The 13,866-nt window shown below is 37.8% G+C and overlaps 1 protein-coding gene across 3 annotated transcripts in view; it reads right to left on the bottom strand.

Annotated features, from left to right (window-relative positions):
* Positions 1–13,202, bottom strand: part of LOC128678069 (uncharacterized protein) — a 29,409-nt gene extending 16,207 nt beyond the window's left edge. The window contains exons 1-14 of one of the 3 annotated variants that reach the window (XM_053759347.1): positions 12,514–13,200; positions 10,674–10,833; positions 9,925–10,065; positions 8,408–8,568; positions 7,996–8,107; positions 7,394–7,463; positions 5,582–6,871; positions 3,843–4,024; positions 3,304–3,450; positions 2,726–2,885; positions 2,477–2,568; positions 1,688–1,808; positions 1,110–1,201; positions 114–232 (exon numbers count right to left, since the gene is read on the bottom strand). In XM_053759347.1, coding sequence (XP_053615322.1) covers positions 114–232; positions 1,110–1,201; positions 1,688–1,808; positions 2,477–2,568; positions 2,726–2,885; positions 3,304–3,450; positions 3,843–4,024; positions 5,582–6,871; positions 7,394–7,463; positions 7,996–8,107; positions 8,408–8,568; positions 9,925–10,065; positions 10,674–10,833; positions 12,514–12,693 — 3,027 coding nt within the window. In that variant the 5' untranslated portion in view covers positions 12,694–13,200. Of the gene's footprint in view, positions 1–113; positions 233–1,109; positions 1,202–1,687; positions 1,809–2,476; positions 2,569–2,725; positions 2,886–3,303; positions 3,451–3,842; positions 6,872–7,393; positions 7,464–7,995; positions 8,108–8,407; positions 8,569–9,924; positions 10,066–10,673; positions 10,834–12,513 lie in introns of all 3 variants that reach the window. The other 2 variants (XM_053759346.1, XM_053759348.1) reach the window with 2 other exon arrangements.
* Positions 13,203–13,866: the final 664 nt, after the last annotated feature.

Consider the following 13,866-nt stretch of genomic DNA (forward strand, 5'->3'; position numbering starts at 1 on the left):
TTTTTGTCTAAAATTAAGATTGTATGCTGTTGCTTCTCCAAAAAATATAAAAACATTTTCATTTTATTTATGTGACTTGCTATAGTAGAGAAAGCCTGTAAGAAGGTAATCACCTGCATCCTCAATTTGGCCAGCAACAGTTTGTGCAGTTCGTACTCCAAGAACGGCAGCTGGTCGGAGATGTCCAGAGCCGCGGGCTCGCCTGCGGGCGGCGCGCGGCGCACGCGCGCCGCTGTACGACCAGACACAAAACTGTTTACTACTTTTTATGACTATTCTGGGTGCCAGAAGTGCGCAGGCGCAGAAAGAAGTGGCGTGTCGATATTGAGGCTGCCCTCGATTTGTGGGAAAAGGAAGAGGAGACCTTTGCCCAGAAGTGGGACACATCGATAAAAAAATTAATTAAAAAAATAACCTTATCAAATTCAGCAATTCAATGGTATATTAAAAACTAATTTTAACAACATAAATTAACATTTTAGACGAGATATAACCATGAACTGGGCTTGGATAGTTGGGTGTTTCTCAGAGCGTTTCGACCGATGCGGCCGCCTGTCATTATAATTTTTCAAATATTAATAAAGAAAAAAATTCGTTTTACTATCTGGCTTTAAAATAAGTAATCTAAGGCTGTGGTAATGTAAATTTTACAAATGATTGCTTCCTCAAGAAAATTGACGGATCGTATGACAGCACGACGAAAAACCACCCCTAGGGAGAAATTACGCTTTGCTGTCGAGATGTATACTACAAGTATACTCTGCTTATGAAGAAATTAACAATAATATTATAAGTTTTATTGTCTTAGACCAATACATTTTTGTACATACATATGATACAGTTGATAAGGCAGGTCCAACGCTCAACCAACCAGCAAACTAGGAATTAACTTTCATACTGGCAGAATCTGAAGTACTTAAGATTGGTGAGTTCCATGATTCCCAAGCTAGACGAATCTGTATTTTGGGAACTATATTTTATAAACGTAACATTCTAATATTCGTGGATGTACGCGCCTGGTTGTCTTGGCCAATAGGTCACTGGTCACCTATAAACTGGTTAGACAATATTGCACAAGCAGCAGATGTAGAAACACGAATATCACTTACCAACAGCAGTCAATGTTACAGCCTTGGGATATGCGGTCAGTCGGGACGGCTTCGCGCACGTCGACAGCAACACGGCGGGGACACGAGCTCGTCTGTGCATCAACATATGTGGCACTTTAATGTTGCAGTCGTAAATTTCACGTCAGGCGACTTAATAATTCGAATTTGACACAAACACAATCGATATAATCCTCTCGTCGATGTCGTATGAGACGACAGTGACACATAAAATTGGCAGTTGATGTGCAATGAACTAAATAGCATACCCAATAAAGGTTAATGTCAGGCAAATCTAGAATTAGTCGAATTTTCAAAACTTTAAGGTTATTTTTTTAAACCACACTGCAAATCTCCGTCAACTCGAAGACGAAATAGTATTGAAGTAGGTTTATCTGCACCCCCCGCAGGCCCTAACTCAGGAAGATGTTCTTCGCGACATCACAGCGCCTAATGCAACCGTCAACCCGCGAAGACGAGCGTACCCTGAGCTCCGACGCTCAACGGCTAAGGAAGGAGCAGTCAACACGCTCAGACGAGAGAAGAGAACTCGTAAAGAGAGTGTGGAAATAAGGGTTTACCTGCACCCCCCGCAGGCCCCTAATTCGGCCCTGTAGGGTCCCGCGGCCGGAGAATACGGCACGTGCGCCACGGAACAGCATTCTGTTGTGTTCTCGTCTGGAATTTTGGAGCCGTTGTTGCCTGTAACGATCACATGTCGAAGGCATAGATGGAGTAATGTAATGTGCGCGACAAAACAACTTATATATAAAGATGAAAAAACGAAAATAGAAGCAGAAACTAAAACTTAATTGAAAAACGTGTAAGCTTTGGTGAAAACGATATAAATAAATATATATATACGTATATACAGGTTGAGTTAGCCCAAAAGTAAGTTCGAGACTTGCGTTATGGGATACTAATAACTCAACGATACTATATTTTATAACAAATACATATATAGATAAACATCCCAGACCCGGGCCAATCAGAAAAATGTCATTTTCCATCATGACCCGACCGGGGATCGAACCCGGGACCTCTCGGTTCAGAAGCAAGCAATTTACCAATAAATGTATGTACATTTTATTGACATAAAAAAGGTCAAAACATCAGAAAATCGACCTCGATGTCGCAGTGGTAAAGTACTTGCCTTTGAACCGTGAGACACCGGGTTCAATCCCCGGTCGGGTCATGATGGAAAATGATCTTTTTCTGATTGGCCCGGGTCTTGGATGTTTATCTTTATATGTATTTGTTTTATTTTATGTGTTATATTATTATTTTTGTCTTTGGTATACAGTCGCTCGTTTGTAACACGAAACGTCCGAAATACGAACAAACGTATGTAATAACTAATTCATATTTACCAGCGATTAAAGGTTCCAGGTCTGCGTTAAAATCGCAGTCGAGATTAATAACCGCCGCCGTGCCTGACGCCGACAACACGCACACGTCTTCACTGCAATAGAAATATTCCATAACTAGCTGCACACCGCAGTGTCACCCACGTTAATATTTCATAAAAATACTTAAGTTTTATGCACAGTGGCGCCATCTACTTTATAAAGCGCCATTGACCATTGCAACCAACGTTTTACATAATTTACATCACTCACCAGATGGCGGCAGTGTCAGTGTAGGCGATGACAGCATTACACCTGAGCGCCCTGGCATGAGCCCGCAGCTCAGTCCTGAGCTCGGCCCACCAAGCAGCACGAAGCGCACTCTCCCCTCCACCGTCCACTAATTTCACAGATCGAGCACACACTGTTCCACCTAAAATAGATTTTTATTACAATGCGATGTCAAACTGACATTGACAGCCGATGTCATGACGCGACATTTTTAATTGATCGTCGAGCTGACGTCACCGGTTTTCCTAATGTTATACTTTACATTATTTTAATGTGAATGTTATTGTAATTAAGTCTAAAATTGGAACAATAATGGACGACGAGCTACCAGAGTATGACACGACCACACACCTGTACATTAATATGTCAGGGAGCGCCTGACATATTAATGTACAGAGTACGTTTGTTAATTCACGTCCTTGGACAAAACGCTGTGGTGAAGTTTGTTGCGCCGCTTCTTCTTCGCCACTTTGGAAGTCGGCGGTAGACTGAGTTTTAAATATTTTTTGATGTCAATAAGTATCATCCCACGAATTAAGTATTCGTATTTGTACACTTACCAATATGTACAATAAAACCAGGTGGGTACTCAGTCATGGTCAGGAAGGGGTACTCCAGCATCTCCAGGTTATTGCTGTTCATCGACGGCCGCAAGATGGCGCCGCCACCGCTGCCCACGTTTCCCGACGATGTGTTTAGAGAGCTGCCTGGATTACGATAAAAAAATGTAACAATGGTAAAATTAAGGCATTATTTTGTTTGTAATTACTTTATTGTACGAAAAATAAATAACATAAATTGTACCTTTACAACAGAATTGCATTTTTCACATCTTTAAACTATACCACTCGTTTTATAGGTGCAACAGTTTGAATATGAGTGTATAAGGATGTTTGTTGCTCAATTATGCAAATCCACGATAGGCCGATATCGATGAAATTTGGTTGTAGATTATATCCTGACATAGGGTACAATTCTGCCCAAATTTTCCTCGAGAGTGAAGCGGGGCGCAGATATTACATAAAAATAATATCTACGCAAGTATAGAACAGCACAAACATACCTTGAGACAAAAAAATAAATAACGCAAATTACAAACCTTTTGGTGTAACACTAAGGTCAGAATCGGACGATCTTCTATGTATCCCCATTGGAGCTGAGGACGCATTCAGCGAAGAGTTCTGATTGGTCGCAGGAGGCACCGGATCCTTCCCACCATACGACTCATGCCTCGCGTGCCTCGGAGAACCCTTGTCCTTATCGCTCCTCGCTTCCCGCTCCCTGTCAACATTGCACGCTGCATGCAAGTTATCGCACACACTAGCAGAGTTAGTGTCACAATCATCATGTCCTTCTACATCTAAGCTCTCACTACGCTCGACACTACTCTCGGAGGGTATGGTCTCTAACGGTGCGCCGCTAAGTATGGGATGAAAATGCTGGAGGACCGGCTTTATTGTTTCTTTGGACATTTTGCACGATTCGACGGTATCTACGCTGTCTTGTCTGACTAATTTGTTTTTGTGTACATTTCCCGTTGCGTTTTCTTCTGGTTCTATCATTAGTGATTGAGCCTTTTCCATGAGCATCGTTTGCATTGCCGTACTTACTAAACCAGGTTCCTTTTCATTATTCGATGTATTTTCTTTTTTATCCTCTGGTTTCTCGTCCGTATACTCGAGAATTTGATGTATAGACTCAGAATAATTTGTTGGACTTAAGATGTTTTGCACTTTGTCCATTAGTGTGATTTGAACAGCATTTTTTATGAGGCTAGGAGCTTCTTCAGTATGTTTGTTTGGTTCAAGGTAATGTATTACTTTGTCAATTACAGTTGTTTTGACACCAGATAATATTGAAATATTGTCATTTGAGGCTTTATTTACTCCATTTGAATCTCTTTCGATAGGTTTGGACGGATTATTATTGTCTAGTTCTTTTAAAGAACCGTTTGACGATTGGTTGCTTTCTGTATTGCTTCTATTAGTTGCGTGATTGTCGGCATCTGTCGCATATTTTGCGTTCGGATCAAAATCGAATCGTTTTAATAAAGTAGCATCAGGTGAAGTCGGTATAAGTAAAGATTGGACTTTGTCCAACAGAATAGTCTCCATTGCCGTATGAATAATTCCGGTCGACACGGGAGATTTATTTCTTGCTTCTTCATTTCTTGCTTCTTCGACTTTTTCCAATTTTTCATTAACGTCATTAAAAAATTGATTATTTCCTATAGGTATGGGATCAGGAGATGTTGGTGCAAGAAGTGATTGTACTTTATCTATAAGTATAGTCTCCATAGCAGTGTGTACAAGACTAGATGGCTTTATAACGCGCTTCTCTTTTTGAACAGAATGTTCCCTACTATGTACATGTGAGTCATCTGGGAATAAATTACCGCTTAGAGACGCTCTGGAAACTGGCTCCGATCCGATGTACATAGAAACATTAGGATGAGGTAGTTCGTCACTTTTATGAAATATTTGCTTAGCATCCAAACCTTCTTTATCTAAGGACATTAAGTCAGCATAAGAAAGAAATGGAGAACCTAACACTGTCTCACTAGGAGCTTTCGAAGTTATATCAGAACTTGAATTCGGCTGACTTAAATGTTTTGGTTTCTCGTGTTTTTTCTTTGGCAACAAAGAATAATGTGACAAACTTTTGATCATGTTACTTTTCGATATTTTAGATATCTGGCGTTTTATACGTTTGGAAGAGCGATATACAAAGCTTTTACTCTCAGTCGGGGAACATGGGGCACTAATACTATTGGATTTTCTATGAGCAAAGGGGTTGTGAAACTTGAAGTGATGAGTATTAGATTTAGGAGCTACAAACGTGTTCGATTCCGCAACGCCGGATGTGGATGGAACGATGAGATGTCCAATCTTGGCATCTTTATCGATATCGGTAGATTCCTCAGTTTCAGAAGATTCTGTTTTGCTTTCTTGACTCCAATTTTTCTCTTGATTTTTAGAACGCTCAAATTGGTTTGGAGGAATTGTTTCTAAAACACTAAGTTTTTTTTCCATATGTGCAATTAAATCCGGATTTACTTCTCTACTTAGAACGGATTGGACGATTGAACTGGTAGTTTCGTAAGATCTTTCATTATCAGTTCTTAGATCTGAACTCTCGTCGTCTTCATCAGAGCTAGAGTAAATTTCAGAACTCTCTCCTGAAAGTATCGAAGAAACTGAACCATGGAAATCTGGTTCCACAGGTTTAAGAAGAGCTTCATTTCTAGCAACGACGGGAGTCGTAGGACACGATTCGGACATTTTTCTCTCCCGTTTTGTAGTCTCTGAATTATCCTCGCTTATATTAGTTAAAGAGGAAAACAAGAGTTCAGGTACTTTTTTCTCCGATTTAGTATCATGTGATTCGGAGCTAGATTTTTTTGCATTATCGTCGTCTGATATGTTTAACTGGGGTTCGGATTCACTAGCGCGTCTTGTAGTAGAATTAGGAGAATGCTCAGAATCTTGAGTTTCAGCAATACAAGCAAGACTCGTGTGAGCATGAATGACAGACCTTGCTAGAATAGATGCCATACCGACACCTTCGTCAAATTTGTTAGCGAAAGTTTTCTTAAATTTGGGTTTCTTTAGCTTTTTCAATTTCTTAAACTCATTTTTAATATCAACGAGAGATATTTTAGAAGTGTCAGATGAATTCGATTTTATTGAAACTGAATCGTCTTGTCTGTCTGATTTTCGACGGACGCTGCGGACGCTGCTCAAACGCTTAAAAAATAAGTTAGGTTTAAATTTTTTTATCTTTTTAAGAGTGTTGGTTGAATCTGAGTCTTCATCGCTATCTTTGCGATTTAGGAGTTTATTTAAATCAGTTTGATCATCATGTATGTGCCTAAGACTTTTCTGAGATATGTAATCGTCTTGGTATATAGAAACACTTCCTGCGTAACTTTTGACACTGGACTGCCTTGTAAATTGAGCGCTTTTATCGTCATCATCAAGATTATCTTGATCATCGAAAAGAGACGATCTAGGGTGAAGTATATTTAGAAATCTTTGCAACTCATCGGGATGACATTGAAAATATTCGTTTAAATCCGTGATATGTTCGGTATCGGTCGACAAAATGTCCAAGTACTTTCTTAGTTGTCTATTAATGTGTAAGGCAAGCGATGCGACACACCATGCAAACATTTATTCATAAGTAAGTTTATACAATATGTTTTTAAAGTTAATCTGGTTGCGGTTTCACAACATGTAAAGCCTATTTCATGTGCCATTTACAATAATTCCAATGAGTTATTTGTATTTGTAATATTTGTTGCTAGATTAAGCGAAAAACTTTTTATATAGTTATCCTTAGTAATAATAAAATATTTATACAATACATAACATATAATAACAAAACAGAAACTAAATTGCAATGTGGTCGACATAAAAAAATATATTATATGGACTTCATTAAAACACAGGACAAAATAAGGTACATTATACCAAATATATATATATATATATATATATAAATAATAATATAATCAGAGCTGAAAACAAATCGAAGACAATACCAAGTATTTCAAATTACTTTATTTTTCTGATCGGCATAAAAAATAGTATACTAGTACATATTATAAAATAAAAAAATATATAAAATTTTCAATTAAATAGTACTCACTGCTGAGTGCAAGCCGGTATGCTGATTGGTTGACTCGGAGTCGGCAGAGGCGTTATACTGACTGCTGTACCTGTTACACATTTACTTCTATATGAATCTATATTCTATATTCTCCTTTATTTGAGCGTTTTACCAGTTTCTTCCAGTCCAAGGCCCGCTAAACTTACTTTTATATATTATATACTATATAGAAGTACATTTTTACATATAGTTAAGTTTCTGCGGCACGAAGGTAAAAAAAACGTCATGACAAATCCAACACCAACCATTTTAAAAAAAGTCCAAACGGCGGTCGCCCTTCGGAATCCCGGTCTAACTGGCGCCAAATTGGTTTCGAGTGTCAAGCAGTCTCGGGTTATTTTTCATCAATTATAACATTACACAAAGGTTTGTGTTACTCAGTCTGTGTCCATTATATGAAATGTATTTGTCATTTTGGCCGTTTTCATATATTTGTATAAACTTAATATACCTCACTATTATTTTCTCACTATCCTAAAGGTAAACTGGCAGAGAATACTATTCGCGGTAAGCATTCTGTAACATATTTAAATTTGGAAAATAAAGTTTTTTAAAAAAATTACTGAAATTATGATGCTTACCAATAGCTCTGGCCACAACACCCGCTTCTCCTTCAAGATCGAAGTCCTGCTGGTATCCAACTACAGCATTTGCTCCTAATTCAGCTGCTTTTAGACCAACTAACCTTTGCACCTATTGGCAAGAACATAGCAAATTAGATCTTATATCCTAGTAGAATGAAATAAAAAGAAGGAAACTTTAGATAATAATAGACTATGCTCACGCATTTGACAGTCTTGATATTGCATTATCGCTGTCTAAACTACATTGTTCTGGATGACAATTATATCGAATGGTTTAATATTATTTTTATTAGTTGTTCCCAGAAGGACATGTGAAAGAAGATGATTTGATTCTCTTCCTCCAATCTCCAGGTGGTACACCACAGGGCTCTTTACTTAGGCCTTTGTATTCGTTTAGCAGAATAAATACCTGATTGCTAAGTTTGATAAAGGCGACCTGCCTCGCCTCGTTCGAGGCGCGAGGCGTCCTAATCTTGTCGATCCACTGGTATTCCGGGTCGTCGTTCACTACTAGTTCCTCGACAAATCCGTGAATAGATGTCGCTTTGTAGCCCGGCGGTATCATCGGACCTGTAAGAAGACAAATATTTTTTTAAATATTATTGAAACTTTTTGCACAACTTCAAAAGTGGTGGACTGAAAATGCCATAAGACATTAATTACATCAATCTTTCACGAGTACACGAGTTAACGCATAGATCAGACAAAGCTAGCTCAACCATAATAAAGGGAACCAATATAATAAATTATACATATAGTATCACGTCTTTTTCCGTTACGGGGCAGTCAGAGACAAGAATTGCAAGATTCTGAGCCCACATTTAGCTGTATGCTTAGCTTATGGCTTGTTGAAGGAATTGGGATTAAATAGTGATGCCACTAAAATTGCATAAGGCGATGAGAAAAAAAAAATAATTTCTCTTTAAAACGTTTTGGTCTTATAGTTGACTGATAGATAATGCTATATGGCGTTAATTTCACCATTTGTAAATATTTATTTGTAATTTCGTACAATGAAGTTTTAAATAAATAAAAACGTTTAACATCGTTATCCGTTCTGCGTCTTTCCAAAATGGATTGTAAGTCAAGGGCTTCTGCGCAGTTTGCCCAAACAAATGATTTTACAAACATTTACCTTTTGCCAGACTCATCACGCCTCCAGACAGATGGTCCCAGCTTGTGCTCTTATCGGACGGGATTTTGGCAGAGTATCAAGATAATACAGCTATGAAGACATAGCGCTGTGCGTAATTGAAATTCTTATCCAAGTGTTTTAGATGCTTGACATTGGTATCAAAAGAAGGTCAGATTAAAAATCATTACTAGTACTAGTTACTTTCTAATGCATGTTTAAGAAGGATAAAAGGTGATATTGCTTAACGCTCCCGTTTGAAATGCTAAATTATCTACGACAAATATGGGTCACCATTATGCAATATACTTTCCACTTTCCAGAGAGGATAAGCGTGCCGACAACTGAGGAGGAAAGCAATCTTGCGAGTTAAATTTCACCTAATTTCGCTTGTACTTATATATTTCGTTGTAATTTTTCACGTCACTTCAGTTTCCATTAAAATGCACTATAAGCGAGATCTGATGACGCACGCGTTAAATGCAACAAGATCTCTTTGACGACAATAAAATATTGTGGCAATTTTTTTCTTAAATACTTGGTAACCTAGTGAATTGAATTATGTCCAAAGTCGTAAAACGGACATTGTTGTTTATGTCAGCTCTTTAGTCCTGCGAGGTGGTCGATGTTTTACAACTGGATGTAAAAAATAATGAGATGAAAAAAATCTGAAATCGAGCGGGAATTGAACCCGCGCCCCTATCTATCCGGGACAGGGCTGAATTAATTCATCTCTTTTCGTCTTACCCCGTGATATGTATAACAAATCCATTTAAATAACTGTATGTGCTTACAATGGAAGAACTGTACGCCGCAGCTGGAAGTCTTGTACTTGTTAAAATCTGAGAACAGCTCCACCTTGACGATCACGTTCAGCTCCCCGCGGATGCCGTGCATCGTGTCGAACACCGGTATCCAGCCCGACAGCACCGCACCTAAAGAATGGGTTATTTTTGTTTTATTATATCTATATTTTTTTCTTTTTTTTTTGAGAGCGAACACTAAATTTTTTGGAGTGATTGAAATGAAAGAAACAAAGCGAACCAGACTATACAAACTTACAATTACAATACCTACATAACAACCTATGTTTATAAAAACACAAATATGGGAATAGAGTATGTCATGCTCACTCAAACGTCGTCGTAGGCGGAGTCTTGAAGTTCCGTCTATTATGGCTGAGCTTCGCGATGGCTGGCCCATTCATCTACATGTGAATGGGAGCTGCCGGAAGGAACTGGTCAACTTGATACTATATACATTTTGTTTAGAAAATATTGTGTAAAAGTTACATTTTTTAAATTTTAGAATTACACTGCCTCTCTCACCCTACAAATCGGAACACAACAATGTAAGCACTGCCCATGCAAACGACCTTTTATGAATTATTGATTTTTGGAATTGTATCCTTACTCAAGAAAATGAAAGGATCGTAAGGACAGCGGGGCCGCAGTGGTCGAAACGCTATGAGACCACCACCCATTTGAGGAGTATGTCGTGATCGTGATGAATGGTGAATAAAAAGGCTGATAACAACTGTTACCTCCGTGGCCGCCAGCAGTGCTCTTAGCATTGTTCGCCTCTCGAGCCAGCAGCGGCGCCAGGCTGATCACAACCTTGCCTATCGCGTCATTCGCGGAGTACGTGTCGTGGTCCATCAGACGTAGCTGGAGTGGCTCGTCTTGCAGCTCTGACTCGTCTACCTATGGTAATTATTTATATGTGACGTTTACGAGTATTCATGTCGCACACATATTAAGAGAAGTGAGCAATCCCTTGTTATAATCAAGAAATGTCTTACTGGTTACACACTATCGCCGAACACAGACATGCCGACGCGAGGAATACGGCGTAGTTTGTATGAGTGCTTTTATTTACCGCAATGAAAAACCAGCAATGTAATATTGTGTAATAATATGCAAGGTCCGCAATAGTGTGAAGCCGGCATCTTGTTCTTTATAAGCATTTACTACAGTGTGCATATACATGCAGCCAAGAAAAATATTCCTTTCCATATGATTGCAAATCTGAGTCAGAATATTGACAAGAAATCAATATGTACATTTGCGCTGGTTTATTGACTTTTGAGAGGTGAAATTAACGGATATTATTAGTTCATTTCGTAGTTGGCAATAAACAAGAGAATTGCGAGAGCGACCAATGCGTATTTCAGTTTAATGAGACATTTAAGATTTCAACAAATAAATTAGTCAAACATGCTTCTTGCATTGAACGTAAAATACTTTGTTTGCCAAATAGAGTAATAAAGAAAGGTATTTTCATAGCACTTCAGAATTATAGTGAAGTTATACAAGTAGAATAAACAAACATTGCTTTGGCAATCTATGTTTACCATTTATATAGGTACTTCAAAGGTAAAAAGTTTAGACTGCGCGTCGGCGCGTGAATTTAGCATGAGTTTAACACTTTTGATTCTTTTATCAGTAAGCTGAATTCATAAAATTGTGAATTCAGCAAGTTTCTCTTTCAATGGGGTATTCTGGACACATGCCATCAATTTCAGCTCCTCCAAGACTCAGCCCAATAATTATTTCATTATTTTATACTCATTATTTTAAAAAACCACATTGATGAATGCTAAAGGAACCTGTAATTTCTCATAAAATTAATATTCATATGGTACATTCTTTGACATGGTACCTACATACAAACAACCATATATCATGTTGGCCTGCATGGATCTTTACACCACAGAAATAGTGACGAATTTGCAATGCATTTGAGTACAATAATAAGAAATGTTACATATTAAAATAATTTGACATGACGTCTTTATTTATTCTTCTGCAAACTAATAATCATAGTAGACGGTCGCCAGACGGCTACAAAAATACTTACACCAGCGACACATGCGCGGCGACACGGCCAAACGTCGAAAAAGCTATTTATCATGAAAAATTCGCAACCTTGATGATTTGTTTTGTTATGTTCATTTGTTTGGTTTCCCATTGTTGTGAGCTTGAGAAATTATAATCTTATTAGGGTTCGTGTTTTTAGATTAGCCTGTAGTAATGAGTGGGCAATTTATTTTTCCATAAATCACTTTTATGTAATGTAGTTCTTAAAAGAAGCTATATTTATTGGGCCATGGTAATAAAAGATTGCCAACTACAGTAATTAGGAGCCGTCAATAAATTATGTTACTGTAATAATTATGAATACTTTATTCATGTTTGATATTTTGTGATAAGGGTGTGGGTGGGAGGGCTGAATTCTGTGGTCTGTGGCTGAATCACCCACACATGTCTAGTGTACAACTTTTGAATTAAAGTGAACTGTAGGTAGTTCAAAAGTGTTTTATTACTGAAATCCATTTAGCTGTAAAGCATTTAGCAAACTAATTTAAATTATGTAAGACTTACCTCAAACCGGTACCATTCTGTACTGCTCCAATGAGGGTTCAACGACTTCCTGCAAACATCAGTTTTGTGGGTCACCCCTCCAAACTTTATCTCCACAAATGCATCCGTAGTATCACTGGCTCTGTCCATTACAGGCAAATTTCTGCCAGCCAACACTTTAACCTTTATTTTCCCAGGCATTTTCACAGTTTACTAAACTTTTTAACACTGAAACACTAATATTATTACCCAGTGAGGACACACCAACTGTTAGCACAACATATTCAGACAGATTATCATTGAATTCATGTCAGATTAGCGCTTTTAGAAATTCTAATCAGTACCATAACATAAGATTACAATCTTATCAATGCGTCTGTTTGTACATCAAATTTGGCTTGTTCATTCGTCACACAGATCACTTATAGTATCCAGATACATTTCCAACAAGTAAATATGAAAAACATCAAAGGAAAAATATAGTTTTTGGTGAAAAGTAAGTTATTTTATTTGCACACACACTATATTCGCTACGCATTTTCCACGTGAATTACGCGCTGTGAAATATAAACACAGGGTTTACGCACTTCAGACGTCTACGAAATCTGTTCTAAAACTATTGACTAGGGTTTATTAATAGATAAACGTGCAATTTTAAAAATAAAAGTTCGTCGTCTTTCGTAATTCAAGCAACAACAAATGTCAACTCAGCTGTCTAGGGATACTGTCAAAATGCGCTGCGTTCCAATCAACATAATTGTAAAATTAGCTGGATGCGTTTGTTAACTGTTTTATATGGGGATTAATTTATTTGGTCTACTACATGGAATAGGGAATATTACGCAAAGCTCAGCGCAGATGGCACTACTGGTACAACTAAGGTACACAAACATTGCCAATGGAGGTAAAAAGCGCCAATTTTCAATATTGTTGCAGATTTACGACAAAAATACCTACGCAAACGTGGTGCAAATTTAAAGGGAAAAGGAAGGATTTAGTGGATTATCCTGAAAATAATAACACTATTTTAGGCTATGTTCTGCATTATTGAACTGATATAAACTCGATTTTGACTGAAGATTTTACCGGTATGAAGTCCATATTTTAATAAGTCTTCACGTGTGAAGTGGTCCGAGCTTCTTTTCGACCGTTTATTGGATCGAAAATTTTACAGCGTGAGGCTTATCCCATAGTTTTCGAATTTTTTTTTATCTTATGGAAAACGATTTATCCCAATTCGGCACCCGAACATGCTACATTGTTGTATATTTTCACAAACGGATGCTTATATAACGAAAGGATTAATAGTCTTAAAATAAAATTTGCAGTAATACTCCCTATTCCATGGTATTATCTAATCTGTGCCAGTTGTAA

Source organism: Plodia interpunctella, chromosome 19 (genome assembly GCF_027563975.2).
Source record: "Plodia interpunctella isolate USDA-ARS_2022_Savannah chromosome 19, ilPloInte3.2, whole genome shotgun sequence".
NCBI lineage: Eukaryota > Metazoa > Arthropoda > Insecta > Lepidoptera > Pyralidae > Plodia > Plodia interpunctella.